The 19,227-nt window shown below is 36.3% G+C and overlaps 1 protein-coding gene across 1 annotated transcript in view; it reads left to right on the top strand.

The window, feature by feature from the left end:
* The window catches only part of PRTFDC1 (phosphoribosyl transferase domain containing 1), a 69,038-nt gene extending 55,628 nt beyond the window's left edge, over positions 1-13,410 (top strand). Inside the window, exons 5-9 of the mRNA XM_081969888.1 lie at positions 5,543-5,560; positions 5,918-6,000; positions 7,977-8,023; positions 9,001-9,077; positions 9,790-13,410. Of these exons, the coding sequence (XP_081826014.1) occupies positions 5,543-5,560; positions 5,918-6,000; positions 7,977-8,023; positions 9,001-9,077; positions 9,790-9,837 (273 nt within the window). The 3' untranslated portion in view covers positions 9,838-13,410. The remainder of the gene's footprint in view (positions 1-5,542; positions 5,561-5,917; positions 6,001-7,976; positions 8,024-9,000; positions 9,078-9,789) is intronic.
* Positions 13,411-19,227: the final 5,817 nt, after the last annotated feature.

Below are 19,227 nucleotides of genomic sequence, written 5' to 3'. Positions count from 1 at the left end.
AATGGTTCATCACAGAAAAAAGAGTTTATGGTCATGGTTTTAGACTTATTGTTTGCAATGCCTTTACTTGGGTCTCCTTTGCCCACTTTACCCAGAACTATGCTTTACACAAGACCAAACTCACTTACGGGCTGTTTTGCCATCAGATTTAAAGGGAGACAAGACATATCCATAGATTGTGTATCAGTTCCTGGAAGATCAGGTTGTTACTTTTAACTTCTGAGATTCATAGATGTGGCCATTGTGTGGCACATATTAACAATATTCCAGGACAACTGTCCTTATATTTACATACAATGTTTTAATCAGAATACAGCTGGAAGGCACCTTGGAGGTCTTCTAGTCCAACCCCCCTGCTCAAGTAGAAGATCCTGTTTCAGATAGGTAACTGCCCAGTCTCTTCTTAAAAACCCCAGTGACGAAACAACTACATCTTCTGAAGGAAAGCTGTTCGACTGGTTAATTGTTCTCACCATTAGGAAGTTTTTACCTAATTCCAGGTTGCTTCTCTCCTTGATTAGTTTCCATCCATTGTTTCTTGTCTTGCCTTCTGGAGCTTTGGAAAATAAGTTGACCCTTTCTTCTTTGTGGCAGCCCCTCAAATACTGGAATATTACTATCATGTCAGCCCTAGTACTTCTTTCCTCTAGACTGGCCATAACGAATTCCTGCAAATGTTCTTAATATGTTTTCATCTTCAGGCCTTTAATCATCCTAGTTGCTCTCCTCTGCATTTTTTCCTAAGTCTCAACATCTTTTTTGTAATGTGGTGACCAAAACTGGATGCAGTATTCTAGGTGTGGTCTTACTAAGGCTTTATAAAGTAGTACTAAAACTTCATGTGATTTTGAGTCTATGCCCCTGTTTATACAACCAAGGATTGTATTAGCTTTATTGGCTCCTGCTAGACACTGCTCAGTCATGTTTAAGTGATTGTCCACTAGGACTCCAAGGTCCCTTTCACAGTTACTGTCTTTGAGCAACATTTTACCTTATCTGTATTTGTACCTTTGGTTTTCCCTGCCTAAGTGTAAAACCTTGTTTTTCCCAACATTAAATTTCATTTTGTTAGATTGGGTTTATGTTCAAGTTTGGTGAGATCCACCTGGATCTTGAGCCTGTCTTCTAGGGCAGCGATGGCGAACCTTTTTTGGCTCGCGTGCCACAAGTGGGGGGAGCGCAGGGGGTTTGTGTGCGGGCGTGCCGCACCCATAATGCAATGCGCGACCCCCAGTGCGCATGCACGCACAACGCGCGACCCCCCCATTTTTACATGTTTTTTTCGCCCTCCCCAGGCTCCAGAGGCTTTATAGGAGCCTGGGGAGGGCGAAAAGAGCCTCCCCTGCCCCCCGGAGGCCCTCCAGAGGCTTTAGGGACCGTCCCTGAAGCTTTCGGAGCGCTCAAAAGGATCCTCCGAGCAAACCGGAAGTCACTTCCGGTTTGCTCGGAGGGTGGTTTTAAGTGCTCCGAAGGCGTCAGGGAAGCCCCCGGACGATCCCTGAATCCTTTGGAACGCTTAAAACGACCCTCCGAGAAAACCGGAAGTCACTTCCGGTTTGCTCGGACGATCCTTTTGAAGCCTTCGGATGGTTCCTGAAGCCTCCGGAGGGCGTGCGGGGGAGGCTCTTTTCGCCCTCCCCAGGCTCCTATAAAGCCTCTGCAGCCTGGGAAGGGCAAAAAATGGCTTTTAAAACAGTGAACTCAGCTGGCCAGCGCGCCCATGCGCGCTGGCCAGCTAACAGGGCAGCGCCTCACATGCCCTGACAAATGGCTCCGTGTGCCACCTGTGGCACGCGTGCCATAGGTTCGCCATCACTGTTCTAGGGTATTAGCTATTCCTACTTACCAAGAAGAGATTGTGTTCTACTTTGTCAAATGTCTTACTGAAATCTAAGGATACACTATGCCCACAACATTTGGCTAGTCTACTAATTTAAGCACTTTGTCAAAGAATGAAATGATTCTTCAAAGAAGAGCCAAGTTCTGCTGTAAACATCGCTTTTCAGTCTATTTTCTTACCTGAAGTGTAGTTGTTGGCTTTCTTTGCTAAGAAGTCAGGAAAATAGGGACAAGGCCCACTTTTCTGAACAACTGCCGTTCAGGACACATCAAGTGATAAAGATCACTCCTTGGCCAAAACTTCCTTTCCCTTTGCAAGGGAAGCTTCCAATCTAAACCTCAACAAAGAACCTAGAAATGCTGCCAACCTACACACTTGTTAGAAAACCCAAATTCTTCTGCTTCTTTACAGTTCTCCAAGACAAAGAGGCTGGCAGCTATGATTTGCTGCTGGTATTGAAATTCCCAGTTCTATGTCCAGCTTTCCTTGCTGCCATGCAGCAAGCAGCTACTTGCCTGCCAATATCATTAACATAGTTGCATGTTTTGGTTTAGGAGAGAAGATGATTGAGTTTATTTTGAAGCAGAATAAAAGTAGGGGCTTTTAGAAAAGGAAAATCGGTTTGTACATAACTGAATCCACATCTCAACCTTTAGAATGGAACGTCTATTTTCTCCTCATTGTTAGCAACATGTAAATTGCTACGGTCTATTGTGCTGTCACAATTGGACTGGCTGTTCCAGTTTCAGAGATTTTCTTGTCAGAGCTTTACAAATACTGACCTTACAAATGGTTTTGAACTAGGAGAAAACTGACTGTAGTTTTCTTTTTCTTCGCAAATTGATTTTTACCTCATCTCAAAAATGTTTGAAGTATGGAGCTTTTCTTGGCAAAGCGGGTATAGAATTTTGCTACTAATGACTTACATAAAAACAAAAGTCTGCCATTGCCATGAGTTAGGATTTAACAACAATATAGTATCTCATAATTACTTCAAAAAAATGGCCAACATATGATCTGCAAATTGATTTTCAAAATAGACTATGATGCTAATGATAGTCCCAAAGATGCTTTTTCAAGAGGAAACTGGACTTCCTGGTTTTTTCTTTGAAGACGTTTTGCTTCTCATCCAAGAAACTTCTTCAGAACTGAGATCTGAAGAAGCTTCTTGGATGATAAGCAAAACGTCTTCAAAGAAAAAATGAAGTCCAGTTGCCTCTTGAAAAAGCACCTTTGGGACAACCATGCCCTGGATGACTGAGAATCTCCATAGATATTTAACCTCTTGGTAATTTGCTGTCTGATAGGGAAGAATTTCTTCCTTCCTTTTCTAGTCGCTATGTGTTACCTTCTTTTTAAAGGATGAAATATATTTGTGGTGTGTTTTGTACTCTGTATTTTTCAGACAATCCCAAACTAATTTGAGATTAATTTCTGGAAAGTCTATAACAATGAGATAGGGAGGCATTTCAGCTAATGAAATAGGTTAGTATTGTTAACTTTCTTTCCCAAAACAGGGGGCACAAAGAGTTGTAGGTAGGCTGATATCTTAGCTCAGGGTTGTCAAACTTTAGGCCGGGGGGGCAGATCTGGCTCTTAGATCTGACCCACAGGGCCACTTTGGAAAGAGCAAAGGATCAGCCCATGGTGCCTCCACCAGAGAAAACAGACTTCTGAGCTCCGTTTTCTGCTGGGACAGCCTTCTGCAACCCTCTGCCATTGAAAACTGAGCTAAGGAGGACCGCATCCATTTTCACTGGCAAGGGGTTGCAGGAGGCCATCCCAGCTGAAAACGGAGCTCGGGAACCCGTTTTCTCTGGCAGAGGAACCACTGGCCGCCACAGTCATCCCTGACACAAGTCACATCAACCTGGTCATGCCCACCATGGCCACACTAACCTCCCCCCCGAGGTCAAACACAACCCTGATGCGCCCCTCAATGAAATTGAGTTTGACATCCCTGGTGGATGTTAGCTGGTGGAAATGATGCCACTTCATTGCAAGAGGTTATAGATTTGAAATCTATAAGTTACAAGTTACTCTGGAGTTGCTCTACTGAATGATATTGTGTAAATCATTTTCTTGAGACTGTTTAGGAAGCAAGCAGTTTTTCCCTTCTGGCTTTGGGGAAAAAAAAGAGGGCTTACATGGGACCTTACTGGTAAGTCAGTCTTCTGTCCCCATCAGAAATGTAAGCTTGATGCTGCTACTAATCTGCAAGCATGTATGTGAAGTATGAACTAATTAGAAAAATTTGGGAATTGTGGTGATGATAAAATACAGATTTGCAGCGTGCAGGTGGTCCTTGACTTACAACCACAGTTAAGCCCAAAATTTCTGTTGCTAAGTGAGACATTTGTTAAGTGAGTTTTGGCCCATTTTACAATTTTTCTTGCCATGGTTGTTATGTGAATCACTGCAGCTGTTAAGGTAGTAATATGGTTGTTAATGAAATCTGGCTTCCCTTTTGACTTTGTTTGTCAGAAGGTTGCAAAAGGTGATCACATGACCTAGGGACACTGCAACTTTCATAAATATGAGTCAGTTGCCAAACATCTGAATTTTGATCATATGGCCATGGGGATGCTGCAGTGGTTGTGTGAAAAACAGTCATAAGTCATTTTTGTCAGGGATGTTGTAACTTTGAACCGTCACTAAATGAACTGTTGTAAGTCAAGGTCTACCTGTAGTATTTGCTAGCGCACGTTTTCAGACACATTCAAGTGCTTATATTAATACCAACTTAATTTAGCTCCACCTTCAAGACAGTCCAGTAAATGTTCCCCAAATAGCACGTTAGTAGTTATAGAGTATGCATCTGTACAAAGCAAGATTATGAGAATATAATAGACAATCAAAATTACCTATTAGAGTAAATCAGATTGAATTATTTTAATAAAATCTTCAGACATTTTTCCTCACATGCGCCTAATCAATGCACAAAAATTCAATGGCAACATATTCTTTTTTTGACCATGTTTCTTTATCTCATCTCCAGGCTAGCAACAAGAGAGGCTTAAGTTATCTTTAGCTATAGCCGTATTGAAGTAATCTTATCCCTCTTATTCCAATGCAGTCCAAGGACAGACAAGAAACCTGTTAGGCTTTGGATAGAGTCAAGCAATTACAATGACTTGAAACGGGCAAAAGAATCAGGATAAGGATCAGAAGCCGAGACAGTAAATGCTACTATAGTTTTCTTCTGATTCAAGGATAGGTAGAGAACATTTCAGTTTAACAATGGAGAAAGGCTCATCACTTGCATCTTCTCAAATACCTATTCAATTTCAAATTAGAAGTAAACATTTTCCTCAGTTTGACTAAAAATTATCAATTATTCCAGAGATTTTTTTTATAACAAAGCGTTATTAAGAAAATAACTGATTGACAGTTTCATTTATGTCCTGTTATGTAGTAACTTATTTATGAATTGCTATTGAATTTAGCTGATTTGATCATCATTGTTGTTCGCTGTAAAATATGGGTTATCTAGTTAATATTTTATTAACTAGGTAACCTTTTATATAATCTTAGATTTCTATAGAGTCTTATAACTTGCATGTAAAGAAAGTGGACTTAAAGAAACAGGCTAGCCATGATGAAAGGGTAAAGAACCAGAAAGCAATTATGTGGTTGAGATGCTAAACAAATGAACTGTGTTCTCAATTATTTTCACTAAATGTTTTTCTCCTTATTTTGCAGAATGTGCTTATTGTGGAGGTAAGTTCATATATTTGTCTATATCAAAGAGCAGTTTTCATAGATTTCTTACTATACTTAATTAGAGAAATACCAATAATTTTTGAATGGCTGGCTAAATGCCAAACAATAACAAAGAGTGATCATTTAACAGAAAGTAATATAGAATATTTGTGAATCATCTATTTAAAATTCTAGATTTAAAAAAGTTATTGGAAAAGTGACCCTTGCTTTTATAATAACCAAAATATCAATGAATTATTTTAAAAAATTAACAATATATTTTATGTGTCTACTGTTAATATAATTACACTTTTAGAATATTAATGTACAGCATTTTATACTGCTTTGCTAACATTCTTTGTGCATTTTACAAAGGATATCATTGGAACTGGAAAGACTATGAAAGCACTCCTTGACAGTATTAAAAAATATAAACCCAGCATGGTTAAAGTTGCAAGGTAAGTGCCCATTTGTGAAGGAATATATTCAGGCTATAATCAGTCTGGTTCCAAGTCAAAATTTCCTTAACTTGATTTGTTTGCTAAATTCAAAAGTAGTATCAGTTTACCAACCATTTTGCTGGCATTCATTTTGGTTAATTAATTTGTTTAGTTTTTGGTGCTAATCCAAAAGCTGAACAACCATATTAGAGTTTAGGAGAAAGAAGCTGGCATAGCCTGTCTCACTCTTTGCTCTTGATATTAAAATATTAGGGTGTGTTTGTGAAAACTCTATTGGTACTGAAAGACCAACACCTGGGTCATTTTGCATAATCAAAGTTAGAAAGAAAACAAAAGACCACATTGATTATATTTAGAAGGTGAAGAGATATGATACAATCCTTCTCTTTACTCAGAACTAAGTTAAATTATTTTTAATCAGTCTCAATTCTAAGTATTAAATAATTAATGTCTACGGCTGAATTTCCATGTAAAGCGGGGGGGGGGGGGTTGTTCAGACAAGAATCAACAACATTTGGCATCTTAGTGGTGTATCAAGGACCAGAAATGGAAATCAAGGCAATAAACTGTTGCGCTAGGACAGAAACTAAATTTGATTTAATTTTACATTTGTATATAATTAAAAGCAAATAAAGTTGGTATAGCTTGCATGGCTGATCTTCAGGTAGTTATTCTTTTCCATTGCATACTTTTTAAAGAAGTTTTGGAAGCAGCATCCAAGCTTTGAACATCCCTGATAAAGAGATTATTTAGCACAAGTGTAAAACCAACGTCTTTCGATATAGGATATACCGTATTTTTCGAAGTATAAGACGCACCTTTTTCCCGCAAAAAAAGAGGCTGAAAATCTGGGTGCGTCTTATACACTGAATACAGCATTTTTTTTTTTTTGCCTCCTGAAGCCCTGCCCCCTTCACCAAAACGGCCGTGCATAGCTTGTAGGAGGCTTTCAGAGAGCTCCTGGGGGCTGAGGAAGGCAGAAATGAGCAAAAAACAGGCCATTTTTTGCTCAATTTTGTCCCCACCCAACCCCCCAGGAGCACTCTATAGGTTTCCTAATGCTGTTTTTTTTAAAAAAATAAAAGGGCCGTTTTTGGAAGGTTTTGCAGAGTGCAAAAACTTTTTTTTTAATTTGCCTCTTCAAAACTTTGGTGTGTCTTATACTCTGGTGCATCTTATACTCTGAAAAATACGGTATATGATGGCCTCTGATGCGGACGCCAAAAGACTGGAAAACAAAGCCAGGATATTGATTGAGATTTTGTCCTGATTACTTTTTCAACATCTCAAGTAGCAATCAGAAATATCAAGATGCTGGATACAAAGTCCAGTGGAGTGAAGTAAGGCCCGGAGAACAATTAGTGGACTAGAAACTAGGTTTCTCAAGCAGACACTAAGGGAACTAGCTATGTTTAAGAAGTGAAAGCATGGTAACATTCTTCACATATTTGAAAAGGTGTCATACAGAATAAATCATTTTTGTCCCAGAATGCAGGGCATAAAATAATAGCCTTAAATGACAAGAAGGCAGATTCCAGTCATCCATTAGAGAAAAATTCTCAATGCTAAAAATAGTTTGATGACAGAATAGATATTCAGAAAACTGAAGGTTTTCTTTGGTTGTTGTCTTCATGCAGAAGCTGAATATACATTTATTTGGGATATTTTAACCTGGATCTTTCACCGAACAGAGAACTTCTAAATTCTGTGATTCTAGCTTCTGCTGGAAGGGAAAACATAAGACCAAAATTCCAACTATGCAATGGCCACTTAAAAGAAAACATTAGCATTTGAAGAGGGTCACTGCTCATTCAAAGAGACATTATTATGTCCATATTTCAGCTTGAAATCAGGCAGGGTGGCCATTGATAATATGGGCCATGGTTCACTTTAGTGAATCTTTTCTTGTATGGGACAAATTATTTGAAACTTTTTTAAATCATGAAAACATTTTGTTCTTCGTTTAATTGCAGCTTGTTGGTGAAAAGAACAGTTCTACCAGATGGATTCAGGCCTGACTGTAAGTCCCCTTCTGTGAGTTACTTCATATTCAAGGATATTCAAGAACACTTCCGTTCTCAAACTAAACAAGATTCCTAGGCTTTAGGATGTGCTTCAAAAATGTTATTAAGAATGGACCAATTGTGAAAGCTTAAGTGTTTTCCCCCTTTTCTGCATGTATTAGGATCCTTGACTTGTTCATCGCTAATAAATTAGAATGATATTTTTTTTTTAAAAATCAGATATATTTTCCTGTTGAGCTGCTCCAATTGACAGAAACTAAAAAGCAAGAATTATGAAAGGGGAAGATTCAGTGTATTTCCTTGTTCTTGATGTAGCCATCAAAAATCTCTCCCTTGTCTTGTAGCTGCATGTGTGAATTATAGTTCCCAGTGTGTCTCAAACTACCTAACATCACAGTCTCATTCCAAAGTACGTTAAGTATTCATTCAGGTTTATTACACCACATTCAAGGCCATATTATATAAGGCATTAAAACATTTTTGTCATCATTAATCCTCATAGTTCATCAGTGTGTTAATCATGTCACACACTTATCAAGCCATAGTTTGCTTAACCATAGTTTGTTAAATTGTAATTAGCTGGCTATACAGTAATGCACGGTTTATTCTCTAAATCAGAAACAAAAATCACAAAATGGTTGTTGCTACAAGGTGATATAAAAGAAGAAATCTGATTGGATAAAATAAAGTTAAAGATATTTCAGATTTTCTTTTCTTTTTTTGAGTGAAAATAAAGAGGATCACTTTGGGACAGCTTATGTGATCTAATTGGACACCAAAAGTCAACTCTTATTTAAGGGATCAGCTGTAAAGTATTCTTCTCTAAGCCTTCTTACAGCAGACATAGCTGGAATTTGGCTAATAAAGACGTTTTTCAGGTTACTGATCTATGATTTAAAGAAAGAAAGAAAAATGACCTCAGTTTATCATATAAACAATATATCCCTTTTTGTTTTTCTTCCTCCTATGTTAGATTATGGATTTGAAATTCCAGATTTATTTGTGGTGGGTTATGCCTTAGACTACAATGAATACTTCAGAGACCTAAATGTAAGTTTCAGCATTCTCAATTTCCTGAAATAAGCTTTAAATAATAATAATAATAATAATAATAATAATAATAATAATAATAATAATAATAATAATAATAATAATAATAATAATAATAATAATAACAACAACAACAACAACAACAACAATTTGCGAAGTGCTTCTTTGATAGGATGTTAACAGAATGGGAAAAGAAGAGCAGGGGGCAAATTAGTATTGGTAGAATATATGGTTTGACTGCAAACATTCAGTTTTTGAAATCTTCAAATAGATTGACAAAATCTGTTATCTGAAATCCTGGAGAATTTGTGCTAGTCAATGCAGATATGAGATTCAAGATTCATTGTGGCCTATCAAAGCCTTGAATATAGCCTGTAGAAACTCTTTTAACACAGTAAAATTTTAATGTGGCAGTAGAATAAATTATTACATTCTTGTAGAGTAAACATATTTAACTATACATAACTGGTCTGCCCCTACCTAATTTTTGCTGGTCCCTGATGGCATCTGGGAAGCATCTGAGGCATGCTACTCAAAAGCCAAATGTAGCTATGCACCCCAATGTAGGCAATAGTAGACTAAATAAGCCAGAGACCCAAATGATATTTAACTTCCCATACTTTGCATTTTCTAAGGAATGTAGTGCAGAGTTGGTTGTATAACTAGTATTTGCCTTCAGTGAATGACGTTGTTAAAACTTCTGTTGTTTCAGCACTTATGTGTTATCAATAACCACGGCAAAGCAAAATACAGAGTCTAAAGAATAACTAATCAACTTTGACTGGAACATTGGTAGTCCTCATGATCATCTCCATAAGAACAGACCAACTCATCTCATTCAGACTGGACTATATATGGCAACATCCCCTGGAATGATCACCTTGGACTTTGACACAATTGAACTCCTTTATTTCCTTCAGACTTCTTAGGGTAACCAGGACGAGTAAAAGGCAGACATAATACAGTATTCTATGTCCAAAAGAATAGAAATTACAGGTGAAAGGAAACTTGGTTTTTAATGTTTTGCATCCAGCTTTGCCCAAACTTATCATGCCAAATTTGTTGGAGTTAAAACTCCCATTGTTTTTAACCATCAAGCTTCCTTACTCTGTGTAACAAGTGCCTTTAAAAATGTGTATTAAACACAACTGCACAATGATCAGTGGGCTCTGTGGGGCTAATATAACAACAATTACATTTTAATGGTACAGTTTGTTAGCTCTTTTTTCAGTCAGTGTTGTAGTGCCTTTATTTAAGCTCTTTTTAATAGAGTTTTGAATGCATAATTGTTACCATCTCCTTTTTATGACTCAATCATTGTTGAGATATTTAGTCTCACCCATTATTTAAAACTCAAAGGTTCAAAGACCTCAAACTAAATGATTTTCTCTTAGCTCAATAGCTCCCTGAGCTAAATTAGGCTGGTCAAGAATAGCTTTGAGTTAATAGAAACCAACAGACTGCATTGTGGTTTAAACATTGGGTTTTGTACATCATTGCTTTTGTTTTAGTATTATGTGTGAACTATCACTATAGCATGTTCAGCAAAACATAGTTTTAAACCATATTGCGGATTGCAGGCAGTGAAGAAGTGCCATAATTAAGCAAACAATTATCATCTTATTCAAAGTCCAGTATTATGTACATTATATTATAACCCTCTAGTATGCTTCAAAATTAATTTAGGATTTGAAATGATAGTAGTCCTAGTCTTACATTCTCACCCAGAGGAATTCAGGAGATGGCAATTTGTCATCTTTTATTTGTTTCAGCAGCTTCTTGCTTTCTAAGGTTGATGGGAATTGAAATCCAGTATCTGGAGGATAGGGGACAATTGCCTACGCTTCGTCTGATCTTAGTGTCATGCTGTCTTTGTTCATTTCTTTGTCTTCTGCTTCTTACATCTCCACAAAATTTGTTCCAATGCCACTTTCTTTGTTTAGAGCAACAACTCCTGTTCAGGGATACAAGGACTAATTTGGAATCATTGGAATAATATAAGCAAGTGTATTAGCACAGTAGATCATGGAAAACAGAATTTGCATACCATAAATGTTAAAATTTGTTGCATTGTTACTGCTTTTGTGAAATATATCTGCAGTGGCTAATTATGTACTGAGTCTTTCCCAAATAAGCATTGTCCATATGCATTGGGACTGGAAATCCCAGAATTCATCTCAGGAATTCTAAGGACCATGCTCTGGCAATTGGTTGGGGACTCAAAGGTGGGCATCCCTTTCTGGAAGGGGCTGGTAGATTTAACACATTGGTCTTTTTTATCCAGTTTGTTCTTAATTTTAATGTTTTAACATTTAATGCTCAATGTTTTATGCTTTTGACCTTCTAATTGTTTTATAATACTATTATGATACTGTAAGCTGCCCAAAAATCACTTGAGAGTCAGATGGACAGCATATAATTTTAATAAATAAATAATCATGCTAACACATCTAGAGATGTAAGATTAGGGAAAGCCAATGTATCAAATCCTCAGCTATCCTATAATAATCATTGAAGTCATCTTTGAATTATTCTGGCCGAGATTATTTAATTTATAATCTTAATTTAGGTTATAGTTCAAAGAATCCCAATCAATTTATGGTGGAAGTATTGGTCCAACGATATTTGGATTGATGGGACATGCCTATTGTTCAGTTGTGACTCTAATACAATTGTAAGCCTCTTGGTGCCTTCCGTTGAGCTATAATTCCTTTGTAAAGCAAATAGTTTACTGTATTTAAAAAACTTGGCATTAAAAGATATTAAACTCTTACAATACAATAACTAGTTTTCCTTTCATCTCATCCTTGTGAATGGGGTTTTTCATACATTTCTTCTGCATGTAAGACTATAAGTGTAACTTTCTTAACAGTAGATCTTATTTAATACTGTGGAACTAAAAATCTCATTTAACACAGTAGAGCTTGATTAAATATACTGGGAAATTGTGTTTTCTTTAATTCAAAAAAATTCAAATTTCCCATTTTCATTGGTTGTCTCTTCTATGTTTGGTAAGAATACTTAGGTTACGGAGAGAAATATGACTATATTTGTTTGTAAGTCTCTGGTGCTAAAAACAAATTTGTAGACTGATGCACAGAATCCCCAGGTGTTGCGATATCCCAGTTCCTGAACTATTAATTTATATTTAAATTAAGTCCTTCACACTTCAGATTAAAAAAAAATAGATCCTATAAATTCAAGCCCATATTTTTATATTGGTGATTACAATTTTTCATTTAATTTGTTTTAGCACAGAAAAGACCCCTTAGTGGGCTTCTGATTTTTACACAACCATCTCCAGGGGAATTTTGCATTTTTACCTTTGCAGGTAATAAAAGAAAATTCATGGACTATATACAAATCCTGGAGACAGTCAATGGTTAAAAAAGAAGAAGAATTACAAGCAAAATATATTTTGTTCTGAATAGCATAGGATCTATTGTGGTTAGATTGGAATTTCCACTAAACTAATAAACAGTTAGGATATTTTACTATATTGCAAATTTCTAATGATTTCTCCTTTTTCTTCTAGCCTAGCTTTGCATACCGGCTTGAAGGGCTCACTTCAAGTAAACAAATGCTTTTTGGCAAAAACAGTGTAAATCTTTGCTCCCGTTCAATTTTTCCAGCATGTAAATATTAACTTGTATTTCTGCTTCCCATAAAAAGAGAACAAAGCAAATAATAATAATTATGGAACTTCAAATGTTTTTCCATTTTTCTCACACATTTGGTATATTTACAAAATTCCATCGCTATCTTGGGTTGGGTGGGTATGCATTTTTAGGCTGAAAACAGGTGGGTTTTTTAAAAGAAGAAAGTTCTTTTGAAGTTGTGGGAACTTATGGCTCCTCTGATTTAGCCTTGGAACTTTAGGCATCACAGCCTGTTCTATCTGGATTGCGGTTAAGAAGAACGCATTCAATCTCAAAAGGCATGCAAAACATATTTTCGGCACATTCATTATCAGAAGGCATGCAAAACATATTCTCAACACATAAATAATCTCTTCGCCATAATCATGAGTAAAAAAAAAAAAAGTTTGTGCCTGGGAAATGAATGCCCTCGTATGCGCCAGACACCCACAAGAATTTGAGCATAAGTATTTTTTTCCAATGAATATGCCTAATCAATGTCAAACTTTATAACTTGTAAGCCACCCAGACTCACTTTGTAAGAGTGGCATAAACATTAAATAATAAATAAATACATATTCCAGATGTAAAAGGTTTGATTCATTTTCACAACCCCGTATGAATTGTCATCATTTTGGTAGGTAGTTTTCTGTATTTAATAAATTGGCACTTTCCCCTGAAAGTGAGGGGAAGCTCAGACAGTCCAATCCTCTGCCTACCTTAAGGCGTATGACTAAATTGAAAATATTTGCTATTGTCTACTCTTAAAAAATGCATACAATTTGTCTCTTTTTTCTGGGAAAAATAAATACATACATACACACTTCAGATAACAACAATTAAGCTTTCATGCAGCTAGTGCTAATACTGGAGTTCCACCTGTACTGATTATTACTAATGCAACTCATTTCCAGTAGGAATTTGAGCACCATAAACTCCTATATAGAGCTGCTTGTTTACTGCAATTCTTACCAAAGTGTCTCAGGCTTGCATCATATCATACAGATTGTTTTTTGACATGAACAAGCAGGAGGGTAGATGATAGATAGTAGTATGGTACGTAGATGAAGCATGATCGATTATTACCAAGAAGGAAAAATAGGAATAAGAAATGCTTCCTGTTCAATTATTGTATTCTGCTGAAATAGCATCTTAGGCTAAGCAAAAGTCCATAACTGTCTTAGAAATGTCCCCAAGCAAACTGCACCCTTTGAACTGTGGCTGCAGTGATGTTGGTGAAGCACTTGGGCATCTCCTAATGCAATATGTTGATCTTGATAAGGCATTTGGGCATCTCATAATGCAGAAGATCCAGATTCAACCTCAGCTTCTCCCCATATAGCAAGAAAAAAACTTTACTCTGAAATCTTAAACTACCATTACTAGTCAGAGTCAACAGTGTTATACTCCAAGAACTAATGGTCTGATTTAATGTGTATATTTAAATGGTCTGGCATAATATGTGTGTGTTTATTTCATTGGGCTCATATTACAGCTAATTCTGAGCCATAAATTCTATATTTTAACCTTTATCAATCGGGTAAAAACAAGCAATGCATATTACAATGAGATAGAAGAACTTAAAATTCTAAAAATAACAATACATAAGAATATATACTGTAGTATTAGAAGTTGATCCATTCAATAGTAACTAAGTAAAGATAACTTCTGTTAAGACCCACAACATTTACAAAATAGGTATGTTTTAAAGAACTTTCTCAATGCAGTAGCAGGAAGGGTCCATCCAGACACATGTGAGAGCTAGCTTGGTCTAGTGGTTAAGGCACCAGGCTAACAACCAGGATATTGGTGGTTCTAGTCTTATCTTTCCATGAAAGCTAGCTGGCCCAATCAAATCTTTCAGCCCTACTCATCTTACAAGTTTGTTGTTGGGAGGAAAAGGAGTACTAGGTTTTTGCCACGTTAGGGTTTTTTTTTTTAATTATTAGACAATTTCCAAACATTAAAATCACAATTGCACTTTTACAGCTTTCTGTTATCGCTATTTGTTTTTTGTGATTTCGGTTTTCCATTTTCCATTCTATTATTTTATACATATTCTTCTTTGTCTATTGCTTTCTAAATATATGCCATCTCTTTTCATTGTGTTTGCTATGTGTTCCTTATGCATTGATTTTACATCTCTTTTCAAGCCATTTATACCACCTATTCCATATCCTGTAGTACTCTGTTTCCTCTCTATCTCTTAGTTCCATTGTTAGTTTGTCCATTTTGAGCATTCTAACATCTTCTGCATTGATGGAATGGTTTTTAGTTTCCAACTTTGGCCATATGAAATTCTGGCAGCAGTGATTATATGAAGCATTAAATATTGGATATACTTACTAATATTTTTTATTATTATTCCTAGAACAAACAGCTCGGGGTTCATGTCAATTTTTTGTTCTATTATTTTTTCTAACCATTTTTGAATTTTGGTCCAGAATTCTTTGGCTTTCGGACATGTCCATCACATATGATAGAAGGTCCCCTGTGGGTGGTTACATTGCCATCTTAAATTACTTAGGTTAAAGGCAGGATTTTTAAAAAGTCTTAAAAATTCCCAGGAGAATGTAGCATAAAAAGGAGGCAGTGGTTGAGAAAACTCCCTTTCATGCTGTCTGAAATCCTTAAGGAAAGGCACATGGAGTAAATCCACACAAGGAGATCTTTTTGGGATCATAGATACTACTTGAAGAAAGTGGTCCTGCAAATATACAGTTCCTAAAGGCTTTACAGGTGATAATCAACTTCCCAGATTTGTCCTAGAAGCCAACTAGCTTGGGAAATTACACACACATGCACACTATGGACCGATAGACTAGGTACTCTAAATTAATCAATTAATCTGAATTAAGCTTCCATAAGGATGCATTTTGGAGATGCTCTATTTACAATTGCTACTGTTTGTCTTCTAAAACCTGAAAAACATTAAATGCAGCTATAAAACTAGCTCCAACAAGCTGGAGAGAGAAAAACTGTACTGAAGGGTTTTTTTAGGGGTCTTGCCTGATCTGTGCCTTTAAAATTTTTGCCATCAGGACGTGCCTTTCTCTGCTTTCAGTTCAGTATGACAGAAGAATCACTCCTTGAAGAAGCTATTAATTCTCTCTTGAATGTATTCTTATAATTGGCCCTAGATGTCATTTTCTGTTTGTGCAAAGGAGAGGGAGGGAAGCTGGAAGGAAGAGTCCTCATTCCAACTTTCTTTTTTTTAAAACTGAAAAATAAAGCTGTCCCATTATATAAGAGGACAAAATAATGATGGAACAGTAATAATTATAATCCCTTAAAAAGCCAACAATCAACAAAAATGAAGAAAGGTTAATCAAGAACAAATAATCAATTGTCCTGCTTTAATAGGAAAAGGAAGATCTGAAAAAAGTAAGTTTTTAATTAACACTAGAAGCAATCAGTGTTACAATACTTCCATCTAAATAAACATTATAGAAGAATTTTGATGCTTGGTATTTGTTGTCCATAAATCTTTTTTTTAAATTCTGCTTCCAGCTGCCTGAATAAAATTTCTTGGCATAGTCAAGGGTTTTTGCTTGGAAGCAATGCCCCAGTGAACCTGGGTGAGTATGTATATTTCAGTTTAATCCAGGATTAATGTGAGCATTAAAACAGGACAATTTCCCATGTACTTTGAAGGAAAAAAGAGGTTCAAGGTAAGGGGATTGTACTAAATCATATGTTGGTGCCTTCCTTATAATTGAACAAAAGCAAACTGCATCTTTCCAAATCATATTGTTTTATTCTGTTCAGATAGAAAACTTACCCAGCTTTCTTCCAAATTGAACATGTTGGATGAGGACAGAATGCAAACAATTAGATTACCTTTATTAAAAGGAAGATTTACAGTTGGTTTCCAAATTAATCAAAATAGAAAGGTTTGGTAAATTTATGAACATATAAGCAAATAATTTTCACAAACACGTTCAAATTTTCCTCAGCATTGAAACGACAATAAAATAGGATCATTAGATTTGGGCCAGCTTTTATGAAAAATGCTTGGGTAATATAGACACAGACTATGGTCAGAAAATCCTGAGCAATAGATAACTAGGTATCCCCAATAAATTAATCTGAATTAACTAATCTTAATCTGTACATTCTTCTGCTAAAAGCCGCAACATCCCACTGTGCTAAAAGTATTGCTGTATCAGTACCATGATCATCAATGTCAACCGCATGTCTTTGTAATGAGAAGGAGTGATGCCATATCCAAAACAAAACCCAATGTGACATCTAGACATGGCACTTTGGATTTATCTAAATATGGAGTAGGTACCTGGCTTTATTTCCATGAAGAAGGGCAGCCAATCTCCTAAACTTGGTTGAGAGTGTGTGTTTTCTTTGTTGGCACTGCAAACCTGCATACTGTACGAGTCAAAAAGAGGGCTGTGAAAATAACTACAAACCCCTCACATCCTGGACATAAATTGTTTCAACTTCTAACATCAAAGCGACGCTATAGGGCACTCCATAGCAGAATAACTAGACACAAGGACAGTTTTTTCCTAAATTCCATCACTCTGCTTAACAACTAATTCCTATAACACTGTCAATAATTTACCAAGAATGTATTACTCTTCCTTCCTAGTATCTATCTCTCCCCACTTTCGACTGTAACCATGTTGCTTGTATCTTTCAATTTATATTGTTTTTTTCCTAGTACAATTTGATAGCTTATGAGTAACCTATGATTATCACTAAGTGTTGTATCTTTTTATTCTTGATGAATATATTTTTATTCTCCTTACGTACCCTGAGAGTACACTTGGCCAATAAAGAATTCTATTCTATTCTATTCCTGAGAAAGGAGTCAGAGGTATTTTTTGCACTAAAAGCAGAATTGTAGGCATGTCATGATATTGTCATAAAGTAGATGAGGCCCTTCACATCAAGGAAATATTATCACACGGGCCTAACATGGGCTCAGTTCATATTGGTCAGAAATGCCCAAATTAAAGCAAGATGAAATCATTATTTCAGACATTAAGAACATTCTGGAAAATTTTCACCAGAATATGCCACCTGTTCAGAACTGGTGGGTGAGAAAACTACTCAAGTTTTACTTCAGCTATTGTTGCTTCAAGATGCTTTGATCCCTGTTTCTTCTCTTCTTTCCCTATCGTTCAGTTTAAGGTCAAAGCTGATCCTACTATTTTGCAGAGTTGTAGCATACCTTTGCTTGTCTAATCATTAAACTGAGCAAAGCAACTATTTTAGGAAGCTAGTTTGGGATATCATAAAAAAAACACTAAAATCTTAAAGCTGTTTGTTTGATTTAGAAATGGCCTTCCCACCCTGGAGAAACTCAGGCTGCATAGCAATCTTTTTAAACAATATAAAATAACACAGAGATAAAAATTAAGAATACAAAAAGTCCTAAAACTATCATCAAATGTTTTTCAGGCCAGACAGCAAAGTTTTAACCTTAGTTTCTCATGTGCAAAAAATATATTGAGTTGTTCTCTTAAAGTCAATGCTGTGAATGTAGATCTGTCCCTAAAACAAAACAAAATGATAATGCCTCCAAGATGTAGCAGTTAGATTTTATTTTATTACCTGTTCCCCACAATACCTAAATCAAGAGTGTCCAGGGAAATGTGGCATCTTCAATTTTTGGTCAGCACCCGGTTTAGTCATGGTCAGAAGTGTTCATGATCCGAGGCTCCACTGTAATTCTACACCTGCAACAGTTAGCTTAATGTCCTTTCAAAGTTACATTGGAACACTGAAAAAAGTGACTTATGACCATTTTTCACAGTTAGGGCTGTGCTTTACATTAGGGTAATTTATAACTGATTCACATCTAGGACGGTTGCAGTGCCCTGGGATCATGTAATAATCTTTCGTGATCTTCATGTCAATAAGGAGACCACATTCACTTAACAAATGTGGCAAGAAAAGTTGTAAAATGGGGTAAAACCTGCTTCAGTTAGCAACAAAATGTTGGACTCAATTGTGGTCGTAAGTTGAGGACTACCTGTACAGGGAAATGGAGCAACCTGAACATATGGATGAATGCTATTTCTTCTCACTAGATGGGAAATCATACCTAATCCTACAGGGGAGGGGAAGGTTGGAGAAATGAACTATTAGACAATCACCTCTAAATCTAGAGTTTGACTGCAAGATTAAGAAAGCATCTAGTAGCCATTTATAGATTTATAGCCAAATATACGTATTTGCTGCACTAAATTGTGACAAAGTAATAAAAGACAGATACATCCTATAGTCAGTTTATTGGTTGTGTTTTCTGTCTTCTTGTTTCCCAGTCTATGTAACCACATGGATCCAATTTCTACATTACAATACAGTCACCAGTCTTCCTTCTTTCCCAATGAGATTCTGCAATAAAGTACAAAGTCCCATGCTTACAGTATACCAGCCTCTGATCATGTCTATTTGCAGGTCAGAAAATAAACTTCGTATGGTTTCACTGAACAGACTGCATCATAGTTTATGCACTGTGTTTTTAAACTCTGGTTTCAGAGCATAGC

Source organism: Natrix helvetica (genome assembly GCF_964273705.1).
Source record: "Natrix helvetica genome assembly, chromosome: Z".
In the NCBI taxonomy this organism is placed as follows: Eukaryota; Metazoa; Chordata; class Lepidosauria; order Squamata; family Natricidae; genus Natrix; species Natrix helvetica.
The sequence above is the reverse complement of the archived record's forward strand: the minus strand, read 5'-3'. Positions and strand labels throughout refer to the sequence as shown.